This window comes from Panthera pardus, unplaced genomic scaffold, assembly GCF_024362965.1.
Source record: "Panthera pardus isolate Hobbes unplaced genomic scaffold, ASM2436296v1 HiC_scaffold_1, whole genome shotgun sequence".
Lineage (NCBI taxonomy): Eukaryota > Metazoa > Chordata > Mammalia > Carnivora > Felidae > Panthera > Panthera pardus.
Genome location: NW_026526654.1, coordinates 19,807,368 through 19,824,317, shown reverse-complemented (window position 1 = coordinate 19,824,317; position 16,950 = coordinate 19,807,368). Strand labels below are relative to the sequence as shown.

Here is a 16,950-nt window from a genome sequence, read left to right as displayed (position 1 = left end):
ATGTTTTCAGATTTTAAGATTACTGAACTTCTTGTATTAGCTACTCTTGTAATATTTATTTGAATAAAGAAATAAAGTATAAGAAAAGAAAATCAAGAGTCATCAGCTCTTTAGTCAGTAACTAAAAGAAGAAAGTCTCTATGGAACACATTCTTTCCTATTTCCATTGGACAATCTCAAAGCCCTTTCAAATAAATCCTCCCGAGCTCTCTTTTATGGGGAGAACAGTTAGTACAAATGCCTGGGGACCCAGGGAGCTGTCCTTGGAGGAAGGAGAAGTCGGAAGCTCAGAAACCACATTATGGGTTTGTTTTTTTAATCTCCGTTTTTATTCGTGTTTTAAAAACAGGGAAAACTGATGTTTATCAGGAAGTGACCTTTGGAGTACTGTTTTATAGGGCACAAGGGATTTAAAAAATTCTAATTTATTCCTTGGTTTAACCTGTTGCCTTTGAGATAACTTAAACTTGGGTAATTCAAGTTGAATTGTTCTCTAATTAGAGCTTAGAAAGTTACAGACAAGGAAATCCAACAGCTACCTTCCAGTGATAAGCGTCTGTGAGAAAACTTTATAAGATGTAGGGTGCTAGCATGGGGGTTATTTCTGTCATTTTATTATAAAAAGGGAAAAAAAAACACAAGCTTTTCTTCTGCAGCCACAGCCAACTCCCGCTTACCAAACGTCCGAGGTTGTAGTAGCAATCTGGGTACTTCCGTCTGTGTTTGATCGCCGTCCGGTAGCTTTGCTCGGCGGCTTCGAACCGTTTCAGACTGTTCTGCACTATGCCCAAATTCATCCACGCGGCAGCAAAGTCTGGCCTGGAAGAGAATTTTTTTTTTTTAAAGATGAACAAGGAAAAGAAAGGCTAAGACCCCAGAATGAAGGAGCTCATCACTTTGCATAATTATATGCAACTTAATTATATGCAGCATAATTGTAGAAAACAATGCTTACTGTATTTGTACAGCCAAAGACAGCAGCTCTTCTGCTTCCTGTAGCTCATTCCTTTCTTTTAAGATATTTCCAAGATTGTTCATGGCATGAACGTACTTGGGATTTAATCTGGAAGCAGAGAGAGAAACCAAGCTGTCTGTTAAAGCTTGATAGTCTTCACTAAACTGTCAGGAATTGGCAAAGATATCTGAAAGTCGGGGGTCTTTGTAAATCCTAGACATGTATATAAATGAGACAAGCTTGCAGTACCTCACAGCTTCCCGGTAATATCTGATGGCAGCTGTCTGATTGCCTTTATCGGCCAGGTTTTTGCCAACATTGTAGTGAACCTGAAAATACAGATAAAAACTTGGCCAACAGCTGATAGACCTCTTTGTTCAGAGCATGGGTACCTATCACAGATTCGAACCAAAAACAAAAGGTAAAGGCACAAAAAAAACCCCACCCCTTAAGAACTTTGGCTAAAATCTTACAAAGGGCAGGCGAGGGTCATGCTGTAAGATAAGATTCAAAGGACAGGCTGGCAATGAGCAGATGATATCACTCAGGTACAACAGAAGGATATTTAACTAAGGAGAACTCAAAAATTACCAAGTGGGACTGGTTTTATTGCTAAACCCTCAGTCCCCCTCTTCTCATCCACACATCCCCTGTTGGGGCTGAGATGCAAAATCCAACCATATGTGGCTGTGAGAGGGAGAAACAAGAATTCTGTATTTTAAAAAAATGTTTTATGTTTATTTATTTTTGAGAGAGAGAGAACATGAGCAGGGAAGGGGCAGAGAGAGAGAGAGAGAGAGAGAGAGAGAGAGAGAGACGGAGACAGAGAATATGAAGCAGGCTCCAGGCTCCAAGCTGTCAGCAGAGAGCCCAATGTGGGGCTCGAACCCACGTGCAAGATCATGACCTCAGCCAAAGTCAGACACTCAACTGACTGGCTTCCTAGGGCCCTGTATCTAAAAGAAATTCAGCCCTTTCTTGCAGGATACCTTCTACTGTAGTATTGCAAACATTCTAGTTCATACTAATGAAATTCTCCCTCTCTCATTCCTTCAGGTAATGACTGATGCTGACAGCCCGGGTGCTGCTGGCAGTTAGATACAGTCACGAGCAAACCTGTCAGACCCGAGTCCTGGAGCCCAGGCTGCGAGTCAAATGACCCTGTTGGAAAGTGTGTCACTAGAAGGTACCTGGGGCTGTGGAGGAAGGTGGGTCCCCAAGGTGGTGCCTGGTCTGGGCCTGGGGAGGGGTGTCCTGGGGAAAGGCCCTGCAGATCTGGGAGATCTGTAGGGGGTCACTAGGTAACGGGGCTCCCCTGCAGTATGTGTGCCAGGCAGGGCAGGCAATGGCAGGCTCCAGTGCTGTGAGGAAGCCCAGTGTGTTTAGTTGAGCAACTACAAGAAGCCCAGTGTCGCTGGAGTGCAGAGGGCAAGGGAGACCAGGGAGGGCATGGGAGAGCAGGCTGCACAGGGAATCCCGAGCTGTGACAGGTCTGGTTTAGTCTCTGCCCAGAAGTAATAATAGGCCAGTACAAAGCTCATGTAAGTACATGAGCTTCCTAGGGCTGACAGAGTAAAACACCACAAACTAGGGCGGCCCAAGACCACAGAAGTTTATTCCCTCCTAGTTCTAGAGGCAAAGAGTAAGGGGCAGCAAGGTTGGTTTCCACTGGAGGTTCTGAGGGAGGAAGTCTTCCATGCTTCTCTCCTGTCTTCTGACGGTTGCTGGCAAGGCCTTGGCGTTTCCTTGGCCTACAGCTGAGCGGTTCCAATCTATGCCTCCATCTTCACATGGACTTCTCCCTGTGTGCCTGTGTCTGTCTTTATAAGGATACCAGTCACACAGGATGAAGGGCCCACCCTTTACCACTTCATCTTTGTGACATCTGCAGAGCCACCAGTCACAGGTACCAAGGGGTAAAAATTTGAACATGTCTTTTGTGGGACACAATTCAACCCATAACAACAGCCAGGTATATGAGGGTGGCAGAGGGTCACAATCAGGGCTATATTATAACAAATTAGTCACACTGTGGGAAACACATGAGCGGGGAAGAGACAGATGTCAGGGGTCCAGGGAGAGCCTGAGGTGACAGTCCCGGGGAAGGAGGGCAGCAGATTGTACTAGGGTGGTGTGGAAGAAGCACAGGAATTTGAGGAATACCATGGAAGCAAAAGGCACAGAAATTGCTGCTGGATTGGTAAGAGTGAGGAAGCGTGTCAAGAACGAACTCGAGGTTTCTAACTTCCAGAACTGAGTGGATGTGATGGTTTGCAGGGAGATATGACTGGTGACTAGGCTTGCTTGGGGGGGATAGGAATCAAGCTGATTTCGAAGTCCTTGGAGAATCCAAGAAGAGAGACCAAGATGGCCACCTGAGCTCAGGAGAGGAGCAGGCTGGGGACACCAGTGTGGCAGAGAGACAGAGGCGGTACAGCCATGGGTCATGTGATCACATGGAGCAAGCCAGCCAGGGGAGAAAAAGATCCCATAAGACCTTCTTGTTTCCACCTCTCTAATCAAACTACAAGCTGGAGAAATCACCAGGGAATAATACAGCAACAGAAAGAGAATGAGGTGATGAAATATTCCACAACTAGAGACAGGTGCTGGTCCCACCACTCTGTGAATGCTCTAAATGTCACTGAATTGTGCACTTTAAAATGGTTAATTTAGAAGCACCTGGGTGGCTCAGTCGGTTAAGCGTCAGACTCTTGATTTTGACTCAGGCCATGATCTCACGATTGTGAGACAAAGTTCCATGAGAATTCTCTCTCTCCCTTTGCCCCTCCCCCAACTCGTGCACTCTCTCTTTCTCTCTCTCTCAAAATATGTATATATTAAAAAATAAATAAAATGGGTAATTTAAAAAGGGATTTAATACTGATCATTTTATTCTGAAAAACACATGGGAGACTTTTCTTTAGTTTTTAATTGTAAATTAAACATAAAAATTACCATCTTAACCATTAAAAATGTTTTTAATCTTAGTATTGTTGACAATGTTTAATTACTTTTGAGTGATTAACCATTTTTAAGTGTATAGTTCAGTAAGGTTGAGTATATTCACACTGTTGTGCAACCAACCTCCAGAACTCTCTTCATCTTGCATATCTGAAACTCTATACCCATTACACAGTAATCCTCCGTCTTTCCCTCCCCCCAGCCCCTGGCGGCCACCATCCTGTTTCTCTGAGTTTCTGTTTCTATGAGTCTGACCATTCTAGATCCCTTTCAGAAGTATAATTGTACAGTCTTTTCATGACTGGCTCGTTTCACGTAGATAATGCCCTCGAGGGTCATCCACATTGTAGCACGTGTCAGAATTTCCTTCCTTTTCAAGGCTGAGGAATATTCCACTGCATGCATACACTACATTTTGCTCATCTATTGGTCTATCGATGGACAGACACTTGGATTGCTTTCATCTTCTGGCTACTGTGAACAGTGTTTCTATGAACGTGCATGTTCACACATGTCTTTGAGATCCCGCTTTCAATTCTTGTGGGCATCTACCCAGAAGTGGATTTGCTGGATCATATGGTAATTATATTTTTAATTTTTTTTGTAAGAACTAAAGTGGTTAACTTTGTTATGAGAATTTTGTCTCACGGTAAAACAAGAGAGGTAGAGAGGCTCAGGAGAGCATTTGTAACGATTGAGGAGGGTGGTAAGGGAGACCAGAAGAAACTGGACTCATAGTTGCAAAGCTACCAGAAATTCTCAAGTCAGCTGAATTGAAGGCACAGGGCATTTTCTCAACTGTACGTGGGCTCAGGACAAGTTACAAGGAAAGGGGCCGGGACCCAAAATGACAGCAGGGCAGCAGAATGGCAGACCCACGGGACTATTATCAGAAGTATTTACTGATGCTCCTTTTAGAGGCTTCCAATGTACAGGCCAATAGCAATCTCAGAGGAGATGATGCCACAGAAGTTCGTTCAACAGCTCATGGTAACAGGGGTCCTGGCAGCCAGCACGTGCTGAAGGGTGCCATGAGCCCGTGCAGGGCTGGCACTGTGCACGCGTGTCTTCTCTGCATGCAGCCCTGCCAGGTTGAGGGGTTGCTACGGCATCATTAAGCATCTCACCCGAGGATGTGGTGCTAGATTTGAAGCCAGGCTCCGAAACCTGTGTTTTTCTCACCATATCACACCCATCGAAGAGGGTGCTGGGTGAGGACGGGGCCAACTGCTTGAGGTGATTTCTAGACCCACTCATTCATGCCATCTGTTCTTTTTCATAATGTAAATAATGTTTCTTGTTGCATGTTAACAGCTGAATTCTACCCCCCACCCCCAATTCATCTGTTGAAGTCCTGACCCCCAGGACCTCAGAATATGACTATATTTGGAGACGGGACCTTTAAAGAGGAAATTAAGTGAAAATGAGGCTGTTGGGGTGGGGCCTTAATCCCATCTGACTGGAGTCCTTGTAGGAGGAGGAAATTTGAAGACAGAGAGAGACACTAAGGTTGTGGGTTCACAACAACTGTACGTGCACAGAGGAGAGACCATGTGAGGACACCGTGATCTTGGACTTCTGGTCTCCAGAACCGCGAGAAAATAAATGTCTCTTGTTTAAGCCCCTGGTCTGTGGTGCTTTGTTATGGCGGCCCTAGTTAATATATCATGAAACACAATAATGGTTTGAACACATTTCAAGTAGCATTACATTGGAACACTTCAAAAACCCTTTGGAAAATATAACCATATCCTGTCTTATCAATCTTAACCTACAGTTACAGCATGTCTTCAAAAATACCAATATTTCTGGAAGGGTATGGAACAGTGTGACATTCTTTGAGCACGTATGTATCAGAGATTTGTTTTTTAACTGCCAATTTTTAAGTCTATACGTTTATTTTTATTCTGTCTGACAAAAGGAATCGCAAGCAGAGAAATCACAGGTGACAGAAATATGTATTATTGTGCAGCACACGGTGTAATTTAGACTTCCTGAGCCATACTATTGTCCATTCATTGGTATTAACATCTTCAAATTATAGCTAATGCTACGGGAGTAGCATGTGCTTTATAAAGTGTGCTCTAAATGGTTTCATTTTGTGCCTCTCCCAGCCCCAGCCTGGACGTGCTTACCTCTCCTCCCATCCCCGCACAGAAGAATCGTATCATGAACCCACCAGTGAGCAATGTGCTTGTGGTCCCCAGAATACAAATTCAGCTTCTACTCAGACTTCAGCACAACTCCTGCCTCTTCCGCCCCTAAGCTCCTGCTGCTTTCCTTTGTTCTGGGCAAATTCTGTTTTCTCAATAAGAAGCTCAGACAAAGAGTTCAACTGCCCTCTGCAGTATACATGGGGTTCTGTTAGACACCCAGAATGCCAGGGAGAGCCACCCAGATCAGGGGAGAGAGAAAAGGAGTGCTCCAGAAATGCAGACTGCAGTTATTTCCATAGAACTGGTTAAAAGTCTGATCCAGCCCAAGAAGGCAAGCTTTCCATAATTAAGAACTGATATGAACAGTCTCATCGGCCCAGCCTCATCCTATGGGTTGGTTACATGGAGGGAAGTATCTGAAGAGAAAACAGGTCTCCAGATAACCCACTGGAAAACAAAAACAAACCCCCGAAGAAGCCCTCCTAAACAGTTCACTTGAAACAGTGTTTAAAGAATAAGTTATTTTTGTTTCCACGCAATGTAAGAGACTGAAAAAGCCTGTTTATTCTCGAACTTTCCCTCTAGCTTTTATGATTCATAGATGGAGGCAAAAAGCCAGCAAAGAGGGGCACCTGGGTGGCTCAGTCAGTTAAGCGTCCGACTTTGACTCACATCATGATCTCACAGTTTGTAAGTTCGAGCCCCACGTCGGGCTCTGTGCCGACAGCTCAGAGCCTGAAGCCTGCTTCGGATTCTGTGTCTCCCTCTCTCTCTGCCTCTCCCCCACTTGCACTCTGCCTCTCTCTCTCAAAAATGAAATAAAAACATAAAAAAAAAAAAAAAGCCAGCACAGAAACCACAGACGAAGATGTCCACTGTAGCCCCATGACCTGTAAATCAACAATGGAAGGGACTTTCCAGGGCTGAAACCAGTTTGTTTCAAGTTTTCTGCTAACATTCGATGCCAAAATGTTTTAAACACATAAAAATCCTATAGCCCATCCTGGCTCATCCTTAAGGAAATACCGCATTGTGGCAGATGATCCTTTTCATGGTTAAAAAAGTTTAGAATTGTATCTCAGAGTTGATACAAAGTGGCACATCCTTTTAAGCCTTAACAAGTAAAAATGACTGTAAATATAATTAAATACTTGGTATCTCATCCATTGTAGGGTAAAGAAATCTGATTTCCACAAGGCTCAATTCAATCACTAATTTTGAGTGCCTACCATATGCAAGGCAATGTGGATAATTCAACTGCAGACCGGGCATTGGCACTGCCTATGTGGATACTGCCATCTTTTGAAAAAGATTGAGTCTCAGTTTGTAATTCTGGGCCTAATCCAGAGCCAGATGCCAAATACTTACTTCGTATACAGTGAATATAAAGTGGAAACCAATACAGAAGATGTATTTCCTGCAACAGAGTTGAAGGAAACTGGTATCTTCTTAAATGAGGTCTCTTCCCTGAAATCAGCCTAGCTTTTTTCAAAAAAAAAAAAAAGGAAGTAAAGACGATTTTTCTACACTGCAATTTAGAGTGGAAAGTAAAACAAACAAACGAACAAAAAACCAAAAATAAAACCCCAAACCTCCATCTTGCTCAGACTGAATGGTAATCCTGAAAAATGTTCTTAGAAAGGATGATCACCATCGGGTCCATTTTGAAGATGAGGTCCTATATGTGTGTCTTAAATTTAAAAAAGAAAACTACATATGTGTGGTGTGTGCACACCTCGTGCTTTCTTTCCTATAGCATATGAGATCACATCCTAGGGCAGACGTATAGGCTTGAACATCACCTAGGTCGTCCCTCCCCCTGACTTACTGGCATAACCTGGGTGGCACATCATACCAGGTCTCTATCTACCCCCTAAATTACTAATCTAGATAACATCAGTTCCATCCTTCTATGCCTCAGTTTCTTCCATTTGGAAAAATAAAGAAAATAAAACCTTTCTCTCTAAAAACCTTAGAGGGAGGATAATGGAGATTAATTATAGAGCCTCTACAAAGAAATCTGAGCTCCTTGTGGGGAAGAACTTTATAAATAGAAGCTATAATTACTGCTGTTCAAACAGAAAAGCAAAAATAAAGCAGATCTATTAACATTTATGAAATTAAATCACAGGCAATTTATTTTTAGTAGCATAAAATAAATGGATAGGTCAGCAAATCAAATTAAGGATAAAAGCTTGAAGGAATGCATTCTTTTATCTAAGTCTCTTAACTATAAAGATGAACAAGATTTCTTTTTTTAATCCAAGAAAAAGACAAAGAGCACCTTTTACATTATTCCTCACTTCAGGATCACAATAGGATGGCAACCGTTCATGAGATTTATTCATACAATTTTGCCTGAAATCACTGATTTCTCTCTTTTTAATTTTTTTAATGCTCATTTATTTTTGAGAGAGAGAGAGGGAGGGAGAGAGAGAGAGAGCACAAGCAGGGAAGGGGCACAGAGAGAGGGAGACACAGAATCTGAAGCAGGCTCCAGGCTCCGAGCTGTCAGAACAGAGCCTGATGTGGGGCTTGAACTCACGAACGGCAAGATCATGACCTGAGCTGAAGTCAGACACTTAACTGACTGAGCCACCCAGGTGCCCCTGCTTTCTCTTAAATATAGACTACGGAAATGAGACAGAACCCCAGAGAGCTCTTTTTCTCCCCCTACAGGATCACAGTTAAGCATGCTAGGAACTCGTGTTCTGATGACCCAAGGCAGAATGTATCATTATTTATGAATACTCTATACCAAAAAAAGGTTCTTCTAACCTAACCCCTTGGCCTCTCATTTTGACCAAGTAGCATTTTCTCATTTAAGGAGACAACCAAAACTAAAACGAGCCTCAAAAAGCTAACCTTTCTTGAGCACCCACCATGTTCTAACTACCATGTTAGAGCTCTTCAGACGCCATATTTCATTGAGGCCTCACAACAAATCCAGGAGACAGACATGATCTCCCCTTGATGGAAAAGGGCAGTGAGAATTCAAAGCAGTTTCGTTTTGCCCCAAAAGGCACAGCTGGTTAAATGAAGAGACTGGATTCATCAAGAATACAAGTGAAACACATTCCTACCAAACAGCTTCAACAAAAACACTGCCAATTTTCAAGCCTACACATTTATTTTTACCTAATCTGACAAAAGGAATCACAAGCAGAGAAGCCACAGGCAACAGAAATGTGTAATACTGCACATCAGACGGTATAATTTAAACTTCCTGAACCAAAGTGCTGCCTGTTCACTGGTGTAGTCATCTTCAAGTTACAGACGGGAGGAAGACTTGAGGCGGTGGCCCGGGCACGTGTTCTGAGGTTCAAACTCTGCCCCTCCCCCAACCACAGTCTGGATGTGTGCGGCCACCTCACTGCTACCATTTCAGTGGGTGACTGGACCAACTGGAAGATGGGCAAAACGTCATTTAAGTAACCTGCAGTTTCACTGACGCTGTCTGGTTTTAATGAGTTCTTTTGAATTATTTTGGCCAACTGGAAGTGTAATGAATTTATCAAAATCATTAACAAAACCAAAGAAAAACCCGAGTATTTGGTCATGGTCTATGCTAGCTTCTGTGTGAAGGTAAAGGGACCTTCTTCTTATTCAGCTGTTCAACTTAAAGTATATGCTAGGAAGGTCTTTCTCAGGAAACATGGCAGTCAACATACCTTGGCGTTGAGAGGACACACAGACAGGGCGCTTCTAAAAAGCTGTTCTTCGTTTCGCCACTCACCACTGCGAATCATGCACCTCAGCATGTTTATGAATAGAATTCCCAGTACGACAGTAGCAATCAATTTCTTAGGAACAGAGAGATACCATAAATGTCATTAGGAAGGTCTAGCCAGTTGTCTTGGGTATGAATGGCACACCACCCTGGGCCAATACCTTTTTCTTAGTGTGTTTACTGAGCGCTCCGAATCCGAACGTCAGCAGCATGCAGTACCCAGCACTGGGGAGGTACAGGACTCTTTCTGCAACCACAAAGCCCACTCGGAAGAACAAGTTACTTGCAGGGAGAAATGGGATAATGAGAAATCCTAGGCCCAGCGTAAGGATCCTGGAAAGTGAGAAGTAATTAAAGTAGCTATTTTCAGACTTCTCAAAAAAAAAAAATCCTACTCAACATTAAATTAGTGATAAAGGCTGTGTTTTTTTTTTTTAAGTCATCAATTGGGAAAAGGTACCAGCAGTAGCAGAGAAACGTCATCAGTAAAGAGGATTTAGCCTGGCAGTATTAGGATAAGTCATAAAATCTCACTAATGCACTTAGTTTAGCATCAAGCATATGGACAAGACTTGTAAGGTGCTCAATCCATACAAGTAAGGTTAGAATGATCACACTTTGTGAGCCCTTATTAATTCACTTACTCCTAACACCCCTCAAACCATGTAGGCATTGAATAGATCAGTGGGTATTTTGGTCCCAATTAGTCCACTATAGTTTTCATGGGAAAAAAAAATCCCCTCTCCAACCTTAACAGGAATAATAATACTTTACTAGTTTAAGCTTTATAAAATCTGAAATAAACAAAATTGCAATCATTTTTGGGTGCTATGTCACCACATATTTCACTCAAGCAAAAAGAAAGCTGAGCAACAAAGAGCTTCCGGAACTAGGCAACATTTCCGATGTCCCATATGATGCAAGAGCATAAATTAAGAAGCTAGGTCAAATTTGGTGGCTCCTTCCTGGACCCTGTGCCTTCAGTACTTAAAAAAACAAAACAAAACAAAACAAAACAAGGCAAAATCATTATTGCATGTGTATAGGTGAACTGGGGCTAAAGTTAGTAGAATTATGAACCAATTTAACAGGTAAACTTAAAACTTATTTTGGGGGTGCCTGGGTGGCTCGGGAGGTTGAGCGACCAACTCCTGATTTTGGCTTAGGTCACGCATGATCTCATGGTTTGTGAGATTGAGCCTCGTATCAGGCTCTGCACTGACAGTGCAGAGCCTGCTTGGAATTCTCATTCTCTCTCTCTCTCTCTCTCTCTCTCTCTCTCTCTCTCTCCCTCTCCCCTGCTCGTGCTCTCTCTCTCTCAAAATAAATAAGCTTTAAAAACAAAACTTATTCTGAGAAATTACTAATTCCCTAAACACATATGCTTAAAGGGAATCAACTACCTTAAATAGTCTTCTTTCTCAGGAAACACATTTGTTCCCCCCACCTCCATTATTTTCTCAATAACCTTTTATTTTCTCTCTCTCTCTCTCTCTCTCTCTCTCTCTCTCTCTCTCTCTCTCTCTCTCTCTTTGTGAGAAAGAATAGTCTCTTTGGAGCAGCGGTTTATTTTCTACTAAACAACAGAAGGAATCACTAGAACATCCACCAGAGTTTTTTGAAGGAGAATTGTGAAATGATGGGCACAGCACACATCAATTACACTCTCTGTTCTGACCATAAATTACTCTTTACCACCTACAGAGAAAAGGATCTCAAGATGCTACTTCAAGGGAAAGGTGGGAGGGGGAGACAGAGCAGTCATCCGTTCCCCTCCTCCAAGTTCACTCCCCACTAGTTGAAGCCAGCAATGGATTCCAAATGGGTGGAACTCATCCTAGGCATAAATACGTTTTGGAAATAAATGTCCTTAGATGTTACTTCCACAAAATTGTTAAAATGATCAGTGCAAAATGGATTTAGCAAAATGCTCTGATCCAGCCCAGTGTGGAAGTTGAAATTCAGTGCTGCCTCTTACCTTCTTTTGTGGCTGTCTTCAGAGCACAGGGCTTGGCATATTAGGCCAATTAGACAGAACCACAGTGCTGCCAGTGCAATTACTCTCCAGTCACCGGCTGACTTAATGAGGGGGATGCAGCCCATTGACCAATCAAAACACAGCCACCAGGGGCACAGCAGCAGCCAGGCATTCAATGAATAGTAGTAATTATAGTTTATGGCCTGTCAGTCAAAAGGAAAACAAACACTCATTTGATACAGAACTTCTACATATATACATATATGCATATATAACACCCATATATATGTATATGGTGTGTATATATACACATACCTTGTAACTTCACTTTTGAGGCATCCATAGGCTTCTGTTCAAGGAGAGCAGTTGTATAAAATAAAATGTCAATTTCTACATTGGACGTGGGACTATACTTTGCAATCTATTAAATGTGTTCAGACTGTAATAGAGAAAAATACAGCAAAGCCACCAGACTCTGCTATACATCTGTTATATTTCTGGTCAAAATGTGTCCCATTTACTTAGTGATGCCCAAAGTCTGTGACCCAGGAAATCTGAGGCCCAGGGTTCACCTATGTGTCTGACAATTTAAGAAGAGGGTTTTTCCTCCTTTTGATTTCTACCTCTATGAAATGCACCACTAAGAATTTGTGGCTTGACACCTTGCCTTCAGAAAAAGCAAACCTTTACAAGAAATAGTGTCTGGATACTGCCAGACGTTTAAAGATATATTACCGATGCGGTTAGATTTTGTGTTAATCCCACTACATCAATTTCCTTTACCACAACAGTAATGGGGTCAGGGGACACTTTAGTGAGGCTGGCAGGAAAGCTGATATTTGAAAGAACCATTTCTCTTAATTTTGATTAGAATGGAAATACAAGGGACTCACGCTCTCTTGATCGATCCCTTAAAATCTGGTTTCATCCGAGAATATCCTTAGTGAGAGCAAACAAATGTGGAGGTGTTCCACTGATTAGGGATTTTGTGGGCGTGTTGGGAAGTCAGAAGAGGGGGACAAAGGTTCTGAAAGCTAGTGGGCAGAGAAGACAAAAGTGGAGGACAGGCTCAGCACTCACCCTGACCAGCATGCTGTCAGCGAAGGAGGCGGGATTGTCCACCTCGGTGAATGCCGGGGGGCCGGTGCCCATGATTTTCCAGCGCATGTAGAGCACCCCTGCTCCCCCTGAGGCCAGAAGGGTCATCCTGAAGAGGAGGCCCCCATTCCTGAGCACGCCAAGGTTCTGAAAGGTCAACGCAAAGCCCCTGATGTCGTGGGTTTTCAAATAAAAGCGCAGCCGAGCTCAGTGCACGTGTGCAGCACTTCTGCCCGAACTGCTCTGCTGCCGTGCTGAAAAGGGCTAGCTATTTTCAAATTCAAAACGGCGAGAAATATTTTGAAAATGGCGTTTTAAATCAGCTGGTACTTGACATTTTCCATGTCTGGGCTGGAGACAAAAAGTATATACTCACCTCTAATGATTTGTCTTTATGTAGTACCTTCTGGACCATTTCCAGAACATTTAATTTGCCTATCACCAAGATGTCAAAGACTGCATTCAAACCCTGAGGAAGCAAAGCAAGGCAATCAGTGAGGGAGAGCCTGGCTCTGATTAGGTGGCAATTACACTTCACAATTTTATTACTGAATCTCGACAAGAATTGCAGTGGCTAAGATAATCACGGGAGATGTCTCCAGCTGTAAAACAGACACCCCACTATTGTTCTTATGAAATCGGCTCATGGTGATGTATCAGATTTCCTGCCTAGTAGATCCCTGTTGGTCATAATTTCATAGTCTGCACAGAAGAGTAGTCTAAGGATTCAGGATAGCTGGAAATTTGGGGTTCCCAGGAGAAGTTCTCCAGAGGTCCCTCTTGCCTATTTTTTTTTCTTTTACTATAAAATAGTCTCTTAGTGGCTTAACAGAGGGGTTACCTGCACAGTAATTATGCCTCAGAAGATAAAGGCAGCCGTCAACCTCGAAAACCGAGCCATGTAAGTAATTAGTCACACCTCAAGAACGCCAAGCGCTGACTGATTTCAGCACGTGTAGTAGTAGCAGGGGCACAACATAAGAAATCATCTCTGATGGGGCTCTGGATCTCTCAGGTGCAGACTCCTGGCTGTCCGCTGGTTTTCAGGTCTTGCTGGGCACACAGCCCAGTAGCACTTCCCAGCCAGCCCTGCAGCTACGTGTGGTCATGTGACTTGAGTTTCAGCCTCCAGAACGTGGCTCAAAGCGCTTATGCATTATTTTGGAGGTTTGCTTATAACCTGGGCACACTCCGTCACTTGGTTTCCCCTTCTGGCTGGCTGTGATGGACACCATCAGGGCAATGGTGGAAACTACATACTCCAGAGGGCAGAAGCTGCACCAGCTAGTGTCCACTGTGTGGACAACAGCCACCTCCACCCACGGCTGCGAGGTGAACGACAAATAACTTCCATTACGTGAAGCCAGTGTCTGGGATGTGATGCAGCTCCACTTCCGCTGGTAGCTTCCAGTAGACCCAAAATAGTTTCTTTCCAGAAGGCGAGGGCTGCTTTTGCCAGGCTAGATGGACCTTGGATTCCCTTCTCTGCCCTGCAATGGACTTTCTGTAGACGTCACCGCTGTAGGCAAGGTCAACTTGTGGAACTCCCTGACCAATCTAAAGTGGTCACAGTGCATATGGCATCTGTGGTTAAAGCTCCCCCTAAATGACTTTGGTCTTTTTGATGTGGGGCTTTGCGGTGAAGAAAATCATAAATCATCAGAAGCCAGTGGTAATTTGTGGCTTTTAGAGCAAGGATCCCTACTTAACCCTCTCCCATAAATGCTGGAAGCCATTAATTATCTAATACACAGGCCAGCACTGGGTTAATCATTTCAAAGAATTCTGATTTTATTCACTCATGAGATACAGGATTTTAGTGAGTCACAGAAGACCATTTCTCCCCTGGTGTAAACCATCTTCTAGAAGGCAGAAGCTTCCTGTTGAGCTGCCACTGTCTTATACCATTTGTTTTTCTCCCTATGAGTCACCAAGGGGTGAGGGGATCACATCAATACAAGGACTGAGCCAAATAGAATTTTGGCACTCTCCAACTGCCCATTTAAATACATCATCAAAATGTCCACATTCTAATCAAATGTTTGAAAACAACTAAATTTTACCACATCTTTAGTATCTTTAGTCACATAAATTCAACCTTTAGTGCTTTTCAAACATTAACAGGAGCCACCTTGGACCTTGTTACATGGAGATTCTGGTTCAGCAGGCCTGGGGTGGGGTCAGAGATCCTAAATTTCTAATAAGCTCCCAGATGGTATTGATACTACTGGTCTTTGCGAAGCAAAGGTTTAGAGCAGTGGATGATTCTGCCACCCGGGGGATGCTTGACAATGTCTAGAGACATTTTAAGTTGTCACAGTCAAGACAGTCCTACTGGAATTTAGGGGTAGAGGCCAGGGATGTTGCTACACCTGCCACAGTGCACAAGACAACCCTCCCATAAAAAAGAATGATCTAGCCCAAAACATCAATAATGCTGAGATTGAAAAACATCAGCTTGGAACAAACTTAAAAAAAAATAATAACCCGTGAAGTTCAAGTATCTTTGCGCAGTAATTCTTTCTGCGCCATTTCTTAGCTAGCTAACCTTCATCTTCTAGACTAAGCCTCATAAACTCTTTCATCTTTGCTTTGACTTACATCAAACCCCATATAGATTTATCTGCTCTTTCCTTCCCAGGTTATTCCTATCTGGGCCATGCAAATCCCATAACTTTGTTTCCGTTTCTCTACCCCTGATCATAGCCCTAATTTCTAAGTTTTCCTCTAATAACATCAAGCATAAAATTGGCTACGATGGAAGAAAAGGAAAGTGAATTTCAATGCCTCTCCCTTCCTGGGGCTTCGATTCTGATCAGACATAGGAGGTGGAGGCCTCTGCTCTTCAGGACCCCTCCTTTCCTCTTTGATATTTCCAGTCAAGGCCAAGCACAACATACACTCAATACTTCTTTAATCAGGACCAGAAGCATTGATGGCGTCAGCCCACTGCTGTATCTCGAAGTGCGGCAATAGGACAGCACCCCGGAAAACTGAAACTGTTCTTTTCTCTTTTTCTACGGCACCCCTCCATGAGAGAGCTAATCACTGTCTGTAAGAACTTCCCACTTTCCGTTTCCCACCGGTTGCTAATGATAGTCAACTGAGACAGTCCATTTCCATGAAACACTACATGTACTAAAAGCACAAGTAACTGATAGAAGGGTCCCTGACTGGCTGGTAATGGGGTTGAGAAGTGGAGGAAGTCACAGAGGCAGGGCTAGCCCGAGACGTCTCTACTGTGGCAGAGGGAGGGGCAGGCCCTGACTGCATCTCAGGTCTTACCAGCACAGTGATCCCTTGCTCTTTACACAGCATGGCCACCGCTCCCAGGAGGATACTCAGCAACACCCAGAACGTAGAATGTGTTCCCTCCTTGTTACCTGCTGATAGAGAAATGACAGACATAAACATCATGCAACACAGCTTAGCCCTGGTAGCACCAGGGACTAAAATCCTAAGCATGTGCTCTAAATAGCCACGATTTAAAAAGAGGTTGGTCTTCTGATAGCATTTCTCTGTGGGCAAGTGTATTACACTCTGCATTTCTAGTTAAACAGCACCGTCTAGATGATATACATACCCACTCTCAAGGCACATCCTAGCAGGTACCCACAGCCTGTTGGAGGCACCGCAATGAAGGCCTGGCCACCAAGATATCTCATTGCAGACTCCCTATGGGGCAAGTTCCTACTTCCTGACCTGCCAGCCACCTAACAGGCCACTCTGACAGGCTGTGTTGAGAAGTCCCACTGAGAGTGTGAGCACTGTATCTGATTATAGGATGGCCCCAGCAGTGACTGCTGCTATCACCACAGCAGTGATGGCAATGCCTGAGCTGCCCTGAGAAAGCCTACAACTGTAGGCACAGAAGTCCAGGTAAAGGCCCAGGCCAGGCTGGGCTGGGCTGCCAACCTGCATGGGGCTTCAAGCCAGAACATCCTTAGAAATGGGAACTCTGTAGTAAGAAGCCTGGGGTGGGACTGACCTTGAGTTAAAACTGATGGTCCCTGAACTGCCTCCAGCCAAGGGAGGGTCTGGCTTTATTCTGTTTGGTGGGTGATATCTG

The 16,950-nt window shown here is 43.7% G+C and overlaps 1 protein-coding gene across 4 annotated transcripts in view; it reads right to left on the bottom strand.

Moving 5' to 3' along the window:
• Positions 1-16,950, bottom strand: part of TMTC4 (transmembrane O-mannosyltransferase targeting cadherins 4) — a 65,308-nt gene that overhangs the window by 14,408 nt on the left and 33,950 nt on the right. For 2 of the 4 annotated variants that reach the window (XM_053890764.1, XM_053890838.1), the window contains exons 6-14: positions 16,167-16,264; positions 13,258-13,350; positions 12,864-13,028; positions 11,784-11,986; positions 9,967-10,138; positions 9,747-9,878; positions 1,205-1,284; positions 956-1,063; positions 678-819 (exon numbers count right to left, since the gene is read on the bottom strand). In XM_053890764.1, the coding sequence (XP_053746739.1) occupies positions 678-819; positions 956-1,063; positions 1,205-1,284; positions 9,747-9,878; positions 9,967-10,138; positions 11,784-11,986; positions 12,864-13,028; positions 13,258-13,350; positions 16,167-16,264 (1,193 nt within the window). Of the gene's footprint in view, positions 1-677; positions 820-955; positions 1,064-1,204; positions 1,285-9,746; positions 9,879-9,966; positions 10,139-11,783; positions 11,987-12,863; positions 13,029-13,257; positions 13,351-16,166; positions 16,268-16,950 lie in introns of all 4 variants that reach the window. The other 2 variants (XM_053890747.1, XM_053890789.1) reach the window with 1 other exon arrangement.